Raw genomic sequence first — 19,426 nt, forward strand, 5'->3', positions numbered from 1 at the left:
TATGATTCTGTATTATGAGTTGTAAAATGCCAAGTGATGTTTACATTAAAATCCATGTTACCGTACCAAATAGTGATGAAATCACGCGCTGATTTGAATGAGGGGAGAGATTTGAGCCCGAATGAAGACAGTTTCTGTGTTTTTCTGCATTGAGACAAGTGACTATTGCTGTGTGCCGTTTGCAGTGACAGGGTGCAGTCTCTGTGTTACCTCCAGCTCACACGCCAGCTCGTCTCCTGCTCCTCGGATGGTGGAATCGCAGTGTGGAACATGGACGTTAGCAGGGAAGAGGTAAGAGGCAAGAGCAGGGTGGGGTGATCAGCAGAGATCCCAGGAACCTGGCTTCTCAGTCTTGCCCCCTGTTGTCTGTAAATGCCAGCCAGAAGGCAGTCCCAGCATCTCACTCTTTTGCTGATGGGATATTGTCTGACAAGGTCCTGCATGTCACTTCGCGCTGCATCCTCTACTCACTTGAGTGTTTCTATCAGTGACAAGCAACATATGCAGTCAGCCTTGAGAAATACACTGGGAGAACACTCTAAGTCAGTCTTCTGCCCCATCCAGGGATTTGGACTGCGTGGACCCCCTCCGAAACATTACTGTGGTCTTGTAGCATTCCTGTATGGAAAGGAAACCCTGCAAGATGTGTCAGTAACTACCGTCAGGGACATGGCTAGGTGCTTAACATTTTTTTGTGGGAAAATATAGTTATTCTTTTCTATTGCTTCCCACTGAATCCATGTTGCCATAGTGTTCTTTTCAGGTGACCTGATTTCTAAATTGGTTGGGCCACTAACTAGTTGTGTGACCTTGTGTAGGTAAGTGCCTTAATTTCTCTCAGTGTCAGTTCCTTCATCCTTATAGTGAAATCATTGAATGAAATGACTTCTAAGTCTTCTAAAGAACTCTTTCAGTTCTTTAGGTGGACACTTTAATTGTCTAAACAATCTCTCTTTTTAAAAAATATTTCAAATAGTGTTACGGTGAATATTCTTGACCTTGTCACTGTGTGATTGATTATTCAGTTATTTATTTCAGACAAATTTATGAAAACAGACATTCTGCGTCCAGGGATATGTACATTCTTAAGGATTTTTGTAGATGTCAGATGATTTCTGGACAAGGTTTCCATACTCATCTCTGCCTACACTGTCTTCTCTCAGTGGCATCTACAACCTATGAAATCAGTAGCAGTAGAGTAGATTCCAGAGAAGATTTAAGAGTATGAGGAATGTTCATGATTCATAGTTTAACTTTAGAAATATTTATTGAGCCTTTACAGGTTCATCACACAGTGTGGAAACTTAGGCAAATATACATAATAAATGGCTCGTTGATACTGCGTTGTAACAGTACCACGTGGAGTGACATCACGCAGTCTGTTCAGTGTGCTGTCCTTTATAGCAACATGCATTTCAGTATGGTGTGCACCACTGCAACGGACATGATGCATTAATGCCGAGTTCCCACCAACTCCTGCACGTGTGTCTACTTGGTGTTGTCTCCCACTATTTGTGACTCTGGTTCTCACTGAATAAACCCTTGTTTTCAGCAGACCCCAGAAGAAGTAATCGATCTGTTAAAAACAATAGTGACATTACTCATTTTCTGACTTGATGGCTACCATGTTCTATACACAAAGATTCTTGCCCACAAGAAGCTTATAATCTTAAAATGCTGTCCATAATGCAGAGATGTACTGATTGCTAGAATTTTAAATAACCTTGTAAGATAAACCAAAGAGGAAATTCTGATTACATGTCTACTGGTTAATTTTTCTTTTTGAATTTTTCAGAAATCTTTCGGTAAGACTTAGAGTAGTAACTCAATATTAAACACAGATAACACTAGCTCATTACTGTAGCATACATAGTACTTTCTTTACAAAGATTTATTTGAACTGTGTTTTCTGCTTATCAGCTACTAGTTACGTGCACCAAGAACAGCTCGTACACTGTTCTGTTTCCTGGGCTTTTGGCCCATCATTTTTCAGTCTTACTCTGAGAGAGCAGAAAACTCTGTGTTCCCTGGATAATGAAAGAGGGAGACTGTTGGGGCCCAGCGCTGCTGGTGGCTGTCCCAAGGATTTTGCAACTCGAATTTCAACCTGTTCTTAACGTTGGTAAATTCTTTGAGAAAAAGTACTTAGAAAGTAGAAGCAGGATCCCTACTTTCAAAGTTGCATCATGGTGGAGTGTGTTTGTACGTGTGGGGAAGGGAAAAAATAGTCCCATTAGTCAAGGTGCTTCCTGTGTGGGCAGTTGAGTGCGTGTGTGGGAGAGGTGGGAAGGCGAATGTGTCAGAAAGATGCGTTATTCTTAGTAATGCGACAGCCTGGTGGTTGACAGATGTAGGAAAAGTGAAACAATCATGACACTTGATTAACATTCTCTTTTGCTCTTCTCAGCACAGAACTTTTTTTCCTTAGATAGTAAGTATATAGCAAGATGGCTCATGGTAGCTTATAGGATAACACTAAATTCTGAGTATTAAAAGAAATAAAGTTATGAGTATTTCTTATACTAAAATAAGTTTCAGAAAGGTTATTTATTTTTTAAATAGCTGAGTAAATGTAGTACAGAGGTAGGCAGCCTGTGATGTGTACGGTTCTGACCCTGAGTTAGGGTGTTATACAGTTTTGGGGGCTTCCTTAGACAAGGACACAGACAATTGATCCCAGGCTCCCCAGCTCCACAATGCTGGCCTGGAATTTCTTTCTAAGTCCCCCGTCGATACTGACGGGCATTTCCAGCCCACTGTGGCTGTCAACCACTGCACTGTCAGGTTAGAAACAAACTTGCCTCCCTGCCAGGTCATAATTACAGGGGCTCCTTTTTGGATGTAGGCACAACATATAAGTGAGCAAGTAACAGTAATCAGAGAACTACTAATTCGTGAAAAGAGATCTTTGTTTTAAATTAGCAAATTACAGACTATATAATATTTTGTACATCAGTGCAATGAGTGCAGCAATTAGTGGTAATAGTGCAATGGAATTATTCTTGTCATATCTTTGTTCAGACTAGGCAGATGGAACAAGATATAGAAAAGAGAGTGAAGCAGTCTGTAACACTTGATTAACATTCTCTTTTGCTCTTCTCAACACAAAATGTTTTTTCCTTAGATAGTAAATATATAGCAGGATGGCTCATGGTAGCTTGTAGGATAGCGCTCAATTCTGAGTATTAAGAGAAATAAAGTTATGAGTATTTCTTATACTAAAATATGTTCCAAAAAGCCTGTTGATTTCTGATTTTTACTTTGTTATCTCAAGTTACTTTAAGCATATTTTTTCTTCCCTTCGGCCCGTCTACCTTTCAGCTCAGCAAATATTCTTTCTTAAACCCTTAAACAGAATTATGCTCCCTGAGGCAAGAGCTCGGTTCTGTTGGCCGTGATACCTTAGAGTCATGCTTAGAGACCCTCACGTGTTGAAAGTGACTGCGACCCATTTACAGAGGCTGTGTGGAGCGCAGCAGACAGACAGGGACACGGGCTGGCCACTCACTGACCACGGACAGGTGCCTCAGTCTCTGAGCCAGTGTCTTTGCCTGTAAAATAGGGATAATGTTGCTCTGTATCTCTTAGGGTTGTGATGAAAATTAAGTGGAACCAAGAATATAAAATACTTGTCAAACTGCCTGAGCTTATGTGGCGCTTACTATATACTGGGCACTATTCAAAACCCTTCAGAAATATTAACTCATTTAATCCTCGCAGGCTTATGAGATGTAACTGCTGTTCTCTCATCTTACTGATGAGGAAACCTGGCACAGAGTTAAGAAATGAGCTGGCAGATGCAGAGCCAGGATTCGAATGCAAGAGATCTATCTGGTCCTGAGTCTGGTCTGTTTAGAGCCACTTGCTCTGACCACTAGAAAGGAACTAAGAATTTAAAGATGACTTATGTGTATATTTTAAAAAATCCTTGCTGGAAATGGAGTCATTTGAAAACATTAAAATGTTAGGAAATCCATTGACGTGTTGCTTAACGCGTTGCTGGTGTTAGAGGCCTTTTGTGTTAAAGGGGTGCTCTAGGTAATTGAAATGTAGTTCTTCAAATGCCGCCCTCTTATAAAGATAACCATTTTGATGAAAATGTCTGAATCTGATATAATTTGCTCATTTCTTGATGATGCAGTTTCCCCCTTCTGACCATGAGTCATTGTGTGTTGCGTGGTGGTACAATTTTGTATTTGCACACATCATTCTTTCATGGAGGACTGACAGTTAAAGTCTTTCCGGAAACTGTGTTCTTGCCTCCAGTTCTACCCTCCTTAGTCTCTTCTGGAACAGATTTTAATCTGTTGTGAACCTGGAAACAGATTTTTAGAACCCATGGATAAAAACAGGCCAATAATACCGTAAATGAAACGCTAAGGAGAAAAAAATACAGAATTTTCCTTCAGGGATTTCTTTTTTCTTTTTTAAACCAGATTTGAAAGTGTTTGATCCCTCTTCTGTTTTGGTTGAGGACCACCCTTCTGAATTCCAGGCAGCTAAAGTTTGTTTTGTTACGGTTTTTATTATAAAGTAATATCTGATGGATATTGTGTGGTCAAGAAAAATAGAAAATTGAGCATATTAACTGTGTATGAAAAAAAGTAAATTTCTGGAGCACTGAGGAATAATTGGCAAGTTTGCAAATCAGTGTTCTTTTTATACTTGACATTTTGGTACAATAAATTGAACACTGCATTCCCTACTGCCTAGTATGGGAAATATAAAATGGAACATACTTTCATTTATTCTATGTCCATTAAAGCCTTCATTGTGTCCTGAAAACACATTCGCCCTTCCTAGGGATGTTTGGAGATGGTTGTAGTGAATCCGTTTTTGTGCCGGTTTCTTTGCTCCATGTTACTGGTTTTGTAGCAGTTATACTTGGATGTGTCCCGAACATGAGACTAGGAGGCTGCACCTGCTTTCCTTCCCCCTACAATTAAAAATCCCTGCACTGTTGGCTGTATCTCTCGTAGGGACAGTGTCCCCAGGCAATATTCCCAAACATCACCAGCCTTCATCTCTCTTCTGTTGATTGCAGAAACAAAGAAGTAATTCTACATCGAGATAATTGTCCCCACATAAGAGCAGGTCTCTGTATCATGCTTTCTTCCCTTCTCATTGCCAGCAATTCCCCAGTTATTTAAAGAAACCTCTCTTCTGTCTCAGCCCACTTCAGTCTACTTGTGAGTGCCTTCTGTCCCCCTCCCCCAGAAAAAAAAGAACTTTCTAATGGCTGTTATGTTAGAGATATTTCTAGTGACAGCTAAAATAAGAACTAGGAAGGCCAATAGTTTTGATGCAATAGGAAACAAAGAACTGAGGGCACCCATTCTTCAAACCACCAAAACTCCCTTTAAATTCTCTATAAAGCTCCCATCTTCCCAGAATATTTTCTTAGGATCAGTGTAATTCAGAAATTCCATGATTCCACAATCATTATCTCCTCTTATCAGATATACTTTTCTTCAGTGTTTACTTTCAAGATCAAGAAAAAATGATTGCTTCATGGTCTTTGGATTAATTTGTAGAAAACAATAATTTCTACGATTTTTATTGTACCTATAGAATGTTAAGTGCTTGGAGTTAAACAGGTTTTTAACAGATTTGTCTTGCAATAGAGCACAGTTTGTAAATTTTTTATTTAGAGAAATATTTTCTAAGTTCTTAACAAAGCTATTTTGAGAGTTTGATTCTTCTGTTTCAACAAAATTGTATTGGGAATCTACTGTATGACAGGCTATGGATATGCCAAGATGAAGAAAACCAGCAAATAACTCATTGGCTAGTGGGAGGAAAGAAATGTACACCGAGACTCACGGTCAGAGCTCACTGCTCAGAGGAGGCTGCAGGACGGCTGTGTGGCTCCCAGGAGGGACCCGCTGCTGAGAGCTGGGACAGGCAGGGGGAAGGGTGGCAAAGCTGCCTGGCGTGATGCCCACCCAGAGCAACTAGGCTGCTATTAGTCACCTGGGACCCTGTTCACCAGATTCTGCAAGCAGTGAGTTTTTACTCAACTGGATGGAGATTTCAAACAACTTTGGTATAAAAAAAAATATATAAAGATAACCCTTAAGAGTTTGCAATAAAAAATTGAATTACTCCTTATCTATAGATTACAAATTGAACAACTTTGTAAACATTGATAAAATTGTCACAATTACTCAAAACACAGTGAAACTAATATTGAATATGACAACCAGTTAAAATATATTGTGGAATAAAAAAAAATACACTAACACCAGCAAGGTCTAGAACTGTTCATTTCTGAAATGTCGGTGTAAACATACAGATGCTGCGCTGACGTTGGCTTTCACCCTCTGTTGCCCCCAGGCTCCTCAGTGGCTAGAAAGTGATTCTTGTCAGAAATGTGAGCAGCCCTTTTTCTGGAACATAAAGCAGATGTGGGACACAAAGACGCTGGGGCTAAGGCAGGTGAGTAGCCGACGTTGTATTATTACTGAGCTGATTGTGTGTTTTGCTATTGACATAATTAATCTTTTTTTTTTTTTTTTTGGAATGACACTTTTTTCCTCCAAATGCTATTAATTCCTGTACATTTTTTTTTTATCATTATCATTGTGTGACTAACGCTGAGCAAGACCTTTTCTTGGGCCAGCAAGACCATTACTTCACTGTTCCATTGCTTGTCCTGCACTGGAAGAGCAGGGATGTATAGGAAATCCTGAGAGCCTGTTTTTAAATAGATAAAAGATCTTTCAGTTTAGGACCATTGCTTACTAAAGGCAGTGTTTCATACTAGCTCAGCACAAAATTGGAATAAATTAGGGCATACATTTATATACTTTGTGCTGTAACAAACAGGTAAAAAGTAACAATTTAGTCTTTACTGGAATACTCTGACCCTATGAATTTTAAATTATTTTGAGTTGTTCCAGTATAAGCATACCTGGAATGTTTTTATTAAGCATATTTATTTTTTTAATTAAAGAAACCTGTCCCAAATAGCCTGTAGATTTCAAAGATGATCTTAGCACTAGGTATTCTTGTAATACTAAAGTTCTACAAAAAAATACATTTCTACAGCAGCCTTAAAGGTAGCCACTCATTCAGGGTGAATATGTTTTTTGTGCAGGTAAGTAAAAAGGAATGCTAATTTTATTCCTTTTTTTTACTGGTTGCATCTCTATGGGGGATTAGCCTAAAGTTTACATGTATTGATAAAAGTTCTTTGATTTTACTCACAAAGCTGTCTACAGAAAGGTGTGATATGAGACTGGCAACACAGGAATTTTTTCAGCTATTGTAACATTTTAAAGCTCTGAAATAGCCTCTGAATTCTATTACTGCATGGCTGTTGGTAACTAGTGCATTGTAATTGATGGGTGAAGTATTCCCTACCTCTAAAAGAAATATGGAGAAGTGAATTTTACTTTTATCCATTAACAGCTAATACAAAAGAGAGAAAAGGTGGTGGTCACTAAACTTTTAGTGGCAAAATAATATGTCAAAATTAGTAATAATAATTGGATTATTTTGGAATGTTCTTGAGGCTCATTTCCAGAATGACAATTTGAAAGATTAAAAGAAATAGCATATGGCCAGGTGTGGTGGTCACACTTGTAATCCTAGGACTTTGGGAGGCCAAGGCAGGAGGATCGTTTGAGGCCAGGAGTTTGAGACCATCCTGGGCAGCATAGTGAGACCCTGTCTCTGCAAAAAAAATTAAAAATTAGCTGAATGAGGTGGCATGCACCTGTAGTCCCAGCTACTCGAGAGACTGAGGTGGGAGGATGCTTGAGCCCAGGAGTTTGAGGCTGCAATGAATTATGATTGTGCCACTGCAGTCCTGTCTGGGTGTCAGAGCAAGACCATGTCTCTAAAAAAAAAAAAAAAAAAAGGAAAGAAAAAAAGAAATAGGAAAACATATGATTATGGATATTAATTTCTTAATGAGGACATAGTATGTTTAAAACTTATTTTTAAACCTTTCTATGATGTAGGAATAGATATTTTCCCTTCCCCAAATCTGTAGTGGTTAGGCTCCTAAGTCTTGAATTTGGTTTTAATAATGTTAAAGTGTAGACAGATAATATGAGTGAATAAAAAGCAGTATTTCACCAATAAAGCAAAGCTGTTTGGAAATCCTTGAGTAGGGTTATAATTGTCTATCTTTTGCATGTTAATTGATACATTGAATTGGGGCGATTATAATTCAGGGCATGTCTTCCCCACTCCTTTTCCCCTACTCTGAAGGGAAACCATGTGTGTTAAGACAAAGGCTAAAATCCTGTTTTCCTCCTCCGGTCGCCCCGAAGCATCACTGCAGGAAGTGCGGCCAGGCTGTCTGCGGGAAGTGCAGCAGCAAGCGCTCGAGTTACCCAGTGATGGGCTTCGAGTTCCAAGTCCGGGTGTGTGATTCCTGCTATGACTCCATCAAAGACGAAGAGTGAGTGTCTCAAACCATTTCTAAAGAGAGGATTCTGCCCTAGCTTTGTGACTCAAGACAGCCAGTGTTTACCTCAGGCTGCTCCATTGGCCGGGGCAGATTGCTCCGGAACACGGTGAGGAATGCTAAGGCCAGTCCAGCAAATGAGTGGGCGTTTCTGAGCCCCCAAGTCCCACTGCGTGCTGTGCAGGGACAAGCGCACGTGCGTGTAGATGGCAGTGGTTGAGCTGGCTCTCCACAGGGACATCCAGTGCCCAGAGCTTTGCTCATGCATGTATGGGAATTTAATGACTGGAAAAACTGTAGTGACCAATGTTTGTTCGTCCACAAAAACCTGACCTAGCAGTATGTTCTTAACTCTCTGTGTGTAAGACACATCTGTCTGTATACCCCACGTTCTGCCCCAACTCAAACAGATCCATTAGGACAGAACCACCAGTTTCTTCCCCTTCCCTTCGAATCATCTTTTAAGTGGTTGACTGTCAAACCCTCGCAGAGGCACAAGTTGGGAAGTTTTAACGCGTCACCACTGCTATTGCTACTAGTGACGGGAGTGGGGGCTGCTGGGCTTCAGGGCAGAGCGAGAGCCAACGCCGTAGGAGGCACTGCTCCTGGGGACGGCTGGGAGGTTTCGGGGAGTCCCGCAGCCGTCCCGGGAATGATCCGCCTATGCCATGTGATCTCACTCAGTGCAGTTCCTCTCCTGTTGAAGGTTCTTGTTTTTATGTCTAGGAATGTTTCAGCCTTTCCAGTTAAAAACATAAACTTCAGTTATTTTGGGAGCTTTATAAAACCTTTTATAAAATAATCTTGCAGTTTATCATGCTTCCTGTCATCCTTTCATTTTAAGGTTAGTTTTCAAAACCATAACCACATTTTTAGGAGCAAATTTTAACCCTGTGGTTCTAAGTATTTACTTCTTGTATACGGCTAAAACTCTTACCCCTTAGCTACGGTGTGGTCAGGTGAGTTTCCAGTGATCTCTCTCTCCTTTGTTAGTCGGACTTCTCTAGCAACCTTTCATGAAGGAAAACATAACATTTCCCACATGTCCATGGACGTTGCCAGGGGACTGATGGTGACCTGTGGGACCGATCGTGTTGTAAAGGTAAGCTGCATAGTTGTTTCAGTTAGCATCTCAGTTCAGGTTGCCCCATCATCGTGCTGCAAAGGGGCTGGGGACATTTCCAGCCCTTTCTGATTGGCAAGCTTGTCTTTCCTTCCCACAAGCAACCAATTGCCAGTCTGAAACCCTGAGCGACAAAATGCCTGCTTGTGAGTTTCCATATCCTCAGTGGCAGTCAATCCCAGTGGCATTTCCGTCTGCTCTGTCAATCTGGCAGAGTAAACTGGGGAGGGCCTGGCAGCCCTGTGGGTGCCCACATGGCCTCAGGGTTTCTCCTCCCTGGCTGGCCTGGATCTTGGCCCACCCGTGTCTAGGGATTCCTTCCCCTGCTAACATGCCTTTTCATCCTGGGCAGAAGGCCTCCTCACTGCTAAATTAAATCCCTGGCTCACTAACACAGAAATTGAAAGTGAGTGTTTTATACTTAGTATCCCTCTTGAGTTGGGAAACTGAAATATTTTATATTCCCAGTGGGCTTTTCATGCCTACATGATGAGTGCGTTGCACACCCTCTGGGGAATGGTCATGCTTGAAGGTGCAGACCCGGGGAGGTGGGGGGGGAGGGGATGGAGGTATGACTACATGATGAATGCCAGGTACAGTGTCTGGAGAATGAGAATGGATGCGCTTGGGACTCTGACTCGGGGGGGATGGGCGGGACATGGACGATGTATATGACCTGAACTTATGTACCTCCATGATGAGCTGAAATTAAAAAAAAAAAAATTAGATTTATAGTAAAACATTATTATGATGTAATTTGTATGCATCGAGATACTATTTATAAGCTTTTTTCACATTCTGATGAACTACTTTGTTTTATCTCTACATAAATCTTAAGGAGATTTTGTAGTGAAAGAAGAAAACGAGAGAATTCATTAAGTTGACACCTTTTCAAGTTTAACGGCAGTTTGTTTGTCCAGTGTTGATTTTTGCTGTGAGACCACGTGCTCAGCGCTGCCTTTCCCGCGTTTCTCATTCCCTTGTAGATATGGGACATGACGCCTGTGGTGGGCTGCAGCCTGGCGACCGGGTTTTCTCCGCACTGATCCGGGAGCCGGGCGATGTCCGCACCTACGAACAGCAACTCCACCAAATGAAGCCCTTCCCACGTAGCTCCGCGGTCACTGTCTCGTACATGGACGGACAGTAGCCACTTCCAAACAAATCACATTTTTATAAAGAAAAAAATAGTAAAAGTGTGTCTTGGGGCATTTGTGGAACTTACCTGTGGGGACTCATGTGGAAAAGGTCTATCCGTAGTGGCTCCCCGAGGAATGGAATTACTGCAACGAAACTTCCTCATGAACTCGTGTGTAATGTGAGCTGGTGTGTAAGGAAAGAATAATCTAGTAAGCGAGAGCTCTAGAGGGGAAAAAGTTGAACAGAAACGTTAACGCTTAGAACTTTATTAAAGCAGTCCCAAGTGCAGACACACTTCACTCGGACCAGGGGCCTCCCAGAGCTCCTGGGGCTCTGCCGTGGAGCAGGAGTTGGGGGGAAGGGGGGCTTGTTCTCCCTTTCTTGAGGGGCGGCAGTGGGAACTTGAGCAACCAGACATCGCTCCTCGTGTGCTGGCAGTTTGTGAATATCCTCCACACCTGGCTACTGGTAACCTCCTTAAAGATACCTGTTCTTTTCCGGTAGTGCCATAATCTGCACTTAGCATTCGGCTCACTTCAGTTGTCTCCCTCCCCACCCAGCGTGCCGCGGGGGAACCTTTGCAGCAGCTTTTAAGTAAGTTGTGAACTTTCTGTAATAACCAAGGCAGTCCGCATTCTTCCTTTTCTCCCAAACATGCTCTGGGGACACAATGTTTTTATGGTGCTGTTAACATGGAAGTCACGCAAGCCGCCTGACTTTTTCTCACTGCAGTTAGTAAGCGACTAATGGAAAACCCAGCGAGCAGCCTGGTTGTGATGGGGGTGATCAGTCTGTTCCCTGGGGCAGTCCCGCCCTCCTCACTGACGCATTCTGTCTGTAGTTCCAAGAGGAGCCTCTGCCATGCTGTGGCAGTTAATATCCTCCTCAGAAAAGTACTCCATAGCTTTTTGACTGTATTGACTTTCAGTTGTAGCTAGTGTTATTCATATTTCAGAGAAGGAAGTTGGTGACCCAGAGCTGTAAGAGTCAGGTCTTGTGCTGTCATTTTCACCTTGCAAATTGCTTTCATAACAACTATCAAAAGTTGTTGTTCGTAATGGCATTTCTAAGGCTTTTCGACACTAGGATGAGAAAGAGATAGGGAATGGGGGCCGATCCTTTCATATTCCAGTATTTATGTGTGTTTTTTTTTAATGATAGTACATGTATCTGTTACTTTAGGGCTAAGGAATTGAGTGGAGAAGGGCCAACTTTTTTAAAGAACAAATATTAAAATAGCAACAGTATCTTTGTTAGTCTTACTAATGGATATTGATTTTAAAATCTCAGTACTGCACCCCTCCCTGTTTTGGGATCATGTTGAGACAACATAGTCATTCTGTATGATCAAACGAAGGGACTGAGTCTGTTTTATAACAACATCTTAGAGGGACTAAGAAGTTTAAGACAAGCAATTAAAATAAGATGTCTTAATAGCTGTGTGACACAGATAGTAAGGAAAGGAAAGCAGGTCAGGCACATCGTGTTCTGGAATGATCTGCGTGAAAAGTTGACTTATCTTCAGAAATAAGACTGAAATGTTTTGTTGCTCTTCATAATTTTTGTGTTACGTCACCTGAAAAAGGTAAACTTTCTTAGATGCTATTATATTGCTAACTCATAGTATGGTAAAATTAAGTGGTGGCAACTTTTCAACCGCAATGTTAAATGTAAGCTTCCTGTATTCACTTTGGTTCAGTTAATGGTTCAGCCCATACAATGGTGCTATCCTGAGGGTTTTATTAAGTCCTGAAAGGAAACTAGAGCATGAGTGATTCCTTGCCCTGTGGAGAAGTGCTGAACTGTGGTTTTGTTTTCTTCTAACTTCTGTAAAATGTGACTTTTTAACATCTGTGGTAGATTGAACAGAGTATCACAGCTGCTCAGAATACTCCATAGCTTTCACACTTTTTTATTTTAAGAAATTCTTAATGGAAAACCCTATGTTCCATAGACAACATAAAGTTGTTATAGTGCCTCCTAAGGGGTTAAGTTAATATAAACCAAGGAGGAAATTTATATTTAAGGAAGAATTGGAGTGAGGTATCTTAGGAAAGGAAAGGAGACTGTTTCAAGATAGCTTGCTCTTCACCCTGGCCTGTGATCATTTTTCTGTTTAAAGACACACATGCCAGGCTTGTCTTGTCTGTCATGATGTAAGTAGCAAATGGGGTAATATTTTTTTATAGAGGTGGGCAAAAATTATTTTCTGAATTTTCCTGACTAGACACACAAGGTACAGATAGGCTTATAGTTATTGCCTTATTTTGACTGCATTTCTCTTTAATGGGTCATGTAAATTAGTTCTTTAAGTAACAGTTTACTGGTCTTTCCATTGCTGAATACGCAAGCTAATTTGTACATACAGGGGTTAGGAGTATGAAATATTAGAGAAGATCCTTATATTTAGATCTAGTATTATGTGATAATGAAATGGCAATTCTTCATTTTAAACATGTTTTTAAATTGCTCTTTATTAGTCCGAGTGATAGCAATAGCCCTATAGCAATAGTGGAAACAAATTATTCATTACATTGTCAATCTCTGTTTACTATGTCCTAGCTGGGTCCTGCTACCTAGAGAATATAAACAAAAAGTATTGCTCTAGAATATATCACTTTGTTGTCCTACCAAATAATTCAATTTGTTAGTATCTACATTTTTAAGCTGTTGAAACTGACTCAAATATGTAATAAATACCATAGTAGCTCTGACCCAAGGAGTTATTTTTCTAAAATCAGTTTTCATTACAGTACTTTCTACTTCTGTTACTGGATCTGGTATCTCCTAAAATGTAAGAAACCAGTTACTATAATGATAAACCATCTGCTCATTATAAATGTGAGGCTTAACAAATAAGTAATACATGCTATATTTATTCAAGTGTCTATTGCTTAATTGTTAATTGTGAGCAGATTATTGAATGCCTACTCTATTTTCTGCAGTTTACAATACAATAACTCTTTGAGTATGAAGTTTGACTGTGCAAAAAATTTGTATTAGAGTACAATTTAAAGTGTTTTTCTCTATAGCCTTTTTTGACTGGGGAAGCAAAAGGTAATGTTAATTAGTACATTTTGTTCTTGTACTAGCTATGTTTCTATAAGATACAGTACCATGTGTATCCCAGACATGCTAGAAAACTTTGTTCTTTGCTCCTATTTGTGGGTTCTGTTTTGTGGGTTTTTTTTTTTTGAGAATACGCGTACAATAAAATACTCCCTGCTTGTTACTATGTTTGCTTAATTTAGCTTTTGTTGTCTTTGTTATAGACATAAGGCAATAATAGTAGCAAACATTTATTTAGCACCTACTGTATGCTGGGTGCTATACCTATATTATCTCATTCAGTCCTGGCAACATTTCTGCAAGGCATTATTTCTCCCATTTTACAGGTGAGAAAACCAAGAGGACTCTGTCTATCTGACTTGAAAGCACAGGCCTTTTCCCTACCTCCCACCTTAATGTACTGGCATGTCATGAGTGTTTTGTGTAAGGGAGGTGGGTATTTGTATCTCTACTGAAGTTTCTGAAGGCTGCTTGAATCAGCAGTCAGCCTGGCTGAGGATATCTGGGCTGTCTGACGACAGAGCCAGGGAGACAGAGCTACACCTCGACTGTGCTCTGCTTCTCCACCTCAGCAGCTCGGTTTTGAGAGTACGCACATGGCAGTTCAGACCCAGGAGAACCGATTCCTCAACTAAACCCGTAAGAGATCGATTTAGAAACCAGAAAGGCAGTGTATTTTGTTTTTCTAAATAGATTCAGCTTTACTTTTCTCTCATCATCAAAATAATATTTTCATTATTAAAAAAGAAAAGAAAAAGATACAACTAGCAAATATAAAACAAGATATTTTTAAGACCCTCTAATCCTACCCCACCCAGAGAGAACACTATTAAAACACTGTGTACTTTTCCAATGATTTTTTAAATGCCTCTATCCCCTTGTATCACACACATACAGATATATTTTTAAAATGGGACCGTACTTTTTTTCCACTTGATATATGATGGATAGTTTGCCCATGTCAAAAACCAGAGCTTCATATTAGTGTTTTTAATTGCAGCGTGGCTGCAGTAGACATCCGCTCTTGCTGTCCTCTAGGCACATGCTGGGATCACCTGTCTCCAATTGTTGCAGGTTAGGGAAGGCCTTGACTTGCTGTAGTGAATGGAATGTGGGCAGAAGTATTTCTCTGCTGGTGAGAGGCTCTCTCCCAGGACAGCTTCTTCCCTGGCAGTCTTGGAAGCATGTGTTGATGAGAAGTGTGATGCCAAGTCATCCCACGGAACACAACTGCCCTGGAACTGAATGGACTTCGTGTGAACAAGAAATAGATCTTCATTGCTTTAGTCCACTGAGGTAGGGGGTGTGTGTGTCAGGGGTGGGAGGAGGGAGAGAGAGTGAGTGTGTGTGTTTTTAGACTTTATTGAGAGAGCGCATGCGTGTGTGTTTAGACTTTATTGTTATTATGAGAACAGAGGGCCGAAAACCAGCTGCCCCCAGCCCATGCCCCCCAGGAGTGATTGGCCGCAGGAGCATCTGCAGTTTGTAGATTACAGAGCAAGGGGTGAGCCCTGCTCCTTTGCCAAAACGCCAGATGAAGCAGAACTGTGTGGGACTTACCCTAAGGAAAGGGGCGTCATGAACTTGAATGTTAGCAGTCACACTAAGCATTCTGCTCACAAAAATGTAAGGTCATCACAGTACAGCCTGTATGAAGTTTACTGAGTCTTCAAGACGTGACAATGCAGACTCTTCTCCCAGAGAAGGGCCTTTCAGAGACAAGGACTGTCATCATTTTCATGGGCATCTGGATTCTTCCTCTTGGGTTTCTCAAACTCCTGGCTCCCCGACATGTAGATAGGATGAAACACTACAAAGGGTGGCACCACTTGGGGGAAGGCACGCTGCTCCAGAGTGACAGCTGTGGGTGATCACGTGCTTCCTCCACTGGGACCACCTTGCCCTCCACCGTCATGCACCCACCGGCCTCCTTTGTCACTTGTGGCCAGGATAAATTTTCAAAAGTGGTAGTTGCTACATCAATGAATATGCATATTGTGTCAGTTTTTTACTCCTATTGCTAATATCTCACACAATTGCCAGCCCTTGAATTTGTTTCTTTGAATAGGCAATAAAAAGGTAACATCTTAGTGCCTTTAATTATGGAATTGCAGTTAATTCACAGTGAACATTATATCAGTTTCTCCAGTGGAAAACTGGAAATTCTGAGGTCAAAGCCCATGCTGCTTTTCTAGTACCCCTTCTTGACTCCATGTTTGAAGAAATTTTAGATCCCGAATTGTACATGCTAGAGACAGATAAAGCAACAGGAATTTCTTCACACCATTAGCAACGGCAGTGTGGCTTTGTACGTCAGCATATTTTCTCCTACCCTGGAGTCTAAGGTCAAGAGCCGCATGAGAACTCTGTTCACCATTCATTTTTTTCCTTCTAGAATCAGGAGTCAGTGGTAGCACTAATAGAGGGCTTCTACCATGACATTTATAATGCAGGTTTAGTATAAGCCAATTATTTATTTCCTATATAAGCTATAAAGAGCAGTGGTTATTAACTGGTGTTTTATGATACTCTCCTATTTTCAAATTACTTTCTAGAAAGCTAATTTCTTCTGGAAAGTAAATTTTTGTTTGAAATAGATGAAAACATTAATGCACAGCAAAGAATGTAGGGGTATTGTAAAATCAAGCTAATGATTTTTTAAATTTTTTTATTTTGGAGACAGGGTCTTGCTCTGTCACCCAGGCTAGAGTGCAGGGGCCCAATTTTAGCTCACTGAAGCCTCAAACTCCTGGGCTCAAGAGATCCTCCTGCCTTAGTCCCCTGAGTAGCTAGGACTACAGATGCGTACCACCATGCCTGGCTAATTAAAAAAAAAAATTATTTTTGTAGAGCAGACTTTTGCTATGTTGCCCAGCTGGTCTCCAACTCCTGGCCTCAAGCAATCCTCCTGCCTCTTCCTCCCAAAGTGCTGGGATTACAGGCATGAGCCACCACACCTAAACTTGGGAATCACTGTTCTAAAGTATGGCTGTTAAACCCTTGGCACTCTAAAAGGACTTTTACTTAAATCTGTTCTCATAACAGGGATTATCATCTGTTCCTATAAAATGAGAATAACCAATACCTTGCAGACTCTACCATGAAAATCAAACCCAAGTAATAAAAGTTACAAAATAATAACATGGTTTTAGTATTTCAGAATTCCAGGTATCATTCTTTTATTGAATAAATATGACACTGAGTTTTAACAAGATAATAACGGTAAACAACCAGGTATTTTAATAGCTGTAGATTTTTTTTTTGTTATGTGACATCAGGATTTATGTGACTGCACAATTTGTTGAATTCAAAATACCTTAGAGAAAGGAAAATTATTTTTGAGCAATTGAGAGTTTATTTGAATCATTCTTCTAGACCTACCACAAGCTTTAACTCACGTCCTGAGACTTGACACACCCATGGTACTGGCCTGTAATGTGTTCCTGCTCTCACCTGGAAGCCTCTAGAAGGCAGGGACTGGTCCTTATGTTTGTATCCTCAGTGCCCCTCACACAACACTGGCTCTGTCCTTGAAGTCTTTAGACCTTTGATTTAGATCTTTTCTGTGTTTCATTCATTTATTCAGCAGATTAGAGAGCAAAACTAGGTGTGTTTCTTCCCATACTCTGAAAATAATCACATTGGGCTGAATATGTGGAAAGTTCTGTTGTGTGCTTTTCCTTGAGCTGCTGGAGTTAGAGGAACTAATGAGAGAGCAACTTCAATAAGTGGGAACATCTGGTTGAATTAGCCTAGTGTGGTATTAAAAAAAGGAAGAAAGAAGAAAAAGAAAGCATATGGTCAAGCAGACATTCGTTTCTGAATTTACCTGTGTAAAAATAAACAATTCTTTACTAAAGTGATTTGGGGACTTTATTTCTAAGTCATTCATGTAATTCCAATAAGTCTTGTATTTTATTGGTCAGATGTGACGTCTAATATCTTTTGCTGCAGGAGTCCCATGACTGTGGATCTAGCGAGCTAATGGATCCCAGGTCGCAGATGTGTGCTGACACTCAGGCAAGCTGGCAGGCACACACCTCTGCACAGGCCTGTCGACTGTACCTTCCCAGTAGAGCCCAGTAACAGCCACTTCTCACCATCCAGTTGCTGTTAACCATGATCCAGTCTGTCATCATCTGCATTATTCCAGTAGCCTCCTAACTGGTTTCCCTGTTCCTGCCCCTGTCTGCCTGTTCTCAGCGCAGCTCTTAAAACATGAGTCAAATCATGCCATTCCTCTACACAAACCCTCACAGCTCCCATCATGTTCAGTAGAAGTTCAAGTTCTAAAATGGTCCCTTATTATCTCCCAACATCTCCTACTATAGTCCTGTATAGGCACCCCGTTCTCCTTGTTATCCTCCCTCTAGCTTGTTGGGAATTTGTGCATACAACAGCAGGAGCACAGTGTCAGCACATAGTAGGCACTTACTGAACAATGATGCTTTTATGTGCACAGTTTGGGTGCTCTGTGCATAAATGAAAAGGAAATGATGTGACTTTTCTTGGGAGTCAGCCTGTAGTGCAGCAGTTTTGAGTGGCTGTTCCCCCACCACCGTCATTCTTACCCATCCCATTTCACCTGCCCAACTATTCTCACAATTTCCAAAGGCTGAAAGGAGCAGTTAGAGGGAAGTGCAGGAGAGATTATAAAGGGTAAGTACATGAGGGACATAAGGAGATGTTTCTTGTCTTTCCAAAACATCAAACTCTAGTTCTGGCATTCTGATTGTCATGAGACTTACTTTAAGACAACTCCAGTTTGCAGCTCATGTTTGTGTTGTGGTGGTTTGAAAATATTTCTGTAAACTTTTAGACCTTCCTCTTACTGAGTAGTGGGCTCTAGGTTTCCTCCCCTTGCATCTGGGCCACCTTAGTGACTCACTAATAGAAGATGACAGAAATGACACTGTGCAATGTCTGAGGCTAGATCAGAAAATGCCATGCAGTTTACACCTGGTTCTCCGCGGGAAGCCAGCCGTCTGAGACCACCAGGTGTTCCCATCAGTGGCTGAGCTGAGTTCCCAGCTGACAGCCACCAGCAGCTACCAGCCATGTGAGTGTGTCCTCTTGGACGTCCAGCCGAGGGGAACCTTCGGGTGGTGACAGATCCGGCTGACAACTGACTGCGGTAGCACGAGAGGCCTCAAAGGAGGGCAGCCCAGGTAAATGCTTCCTGAATTCCTGACCCACAAAACTGAACAAAATAAAGTGATTGTTTTAAATCGCTGAGTTCTAGAGTGATTTGTTATACACCAATAGTGACCTGAACAATGGGCCACTGGTCTCTTAATTCCTCATCTGGGGGCCAGAGAGCAGCGTGGTCTCCCAAGCAAAGGAAATGGTGTGGACACAAGGTAATAAAGTATAGATGAAGACCTTCAGAAGAAACAAATTACTTTTCCTTAAGGGCACTCTAGAAGCCTAAAGCTAATAGATCGTGGTCCTCGTTAAATTTTTCTTGAGACTTTGCCCATGTTCCTGCCCAATAAACACATCCCCCCACCTCTGCTCCAAAATTTTGAGGGATTTTTTTTTTTTTTTTTGGCCATGTTAAATTCAGTTTTGAACTAACCCAGTCTGGGCTAAGCACATTCAGATTTTTATATTGACCATATTTAAGGGTACTAAATGTGTTCAATGTTTTCATCTATTATGTAATTCAAGTTATG

The 19,426-nt window shown here is 41.0% G+C and overlaps 1 protein-coding gene across 1 annotated transcript in view; it reads left to right on the plus strand.

The window, feature by feature from the left end:
* The window catches only part of WDFY1 (WD repeat and FYVE domain containing 1), a 50,474-nt gene extending 36,560 nt beyond the window's left edge, over positions 1–13,914 (plus strand). The window contains exons 8-12 of the mRNA XM_045558825.1: positions 186–291; positions 6,337–6,438; positions 8,283–8,413; positions 9,413–9,521; positions 10,529–13,914. Coding sequence (XP_045414781.1) covers positions 186–291; positions 6,337–6,438; positions 8,283–8,413; positions 9,413–9,521; positions 10,529–10,588 — 508 coding nt within the window. The 3' untranslated portion in view covers positions 10,589–13,914. The remainder of the gene's footprint in view (positions 1–185; positions 292–6,336; positions 6,439–8,282; positions 8,414–9,412; positions 9,522–10,528) is intronic.
* Positions 13,915–19,426: the final 5,512 nt, after the last annotated feature.

Source organism: Lemur catta, chromosome 8, assembly GCF_020740605.2.
Source record: "Lemur catta isolate mLemCat1 chromosome 8, mLemCat1.pri, whole genome shotgun sequence".
In the NCBI taxonomy this organism is placed as follows: Eukaryota; Metazoa; Chordata; class Mammalia; order Primates; family Lemuridae; genus Lemur; species Lemur catta.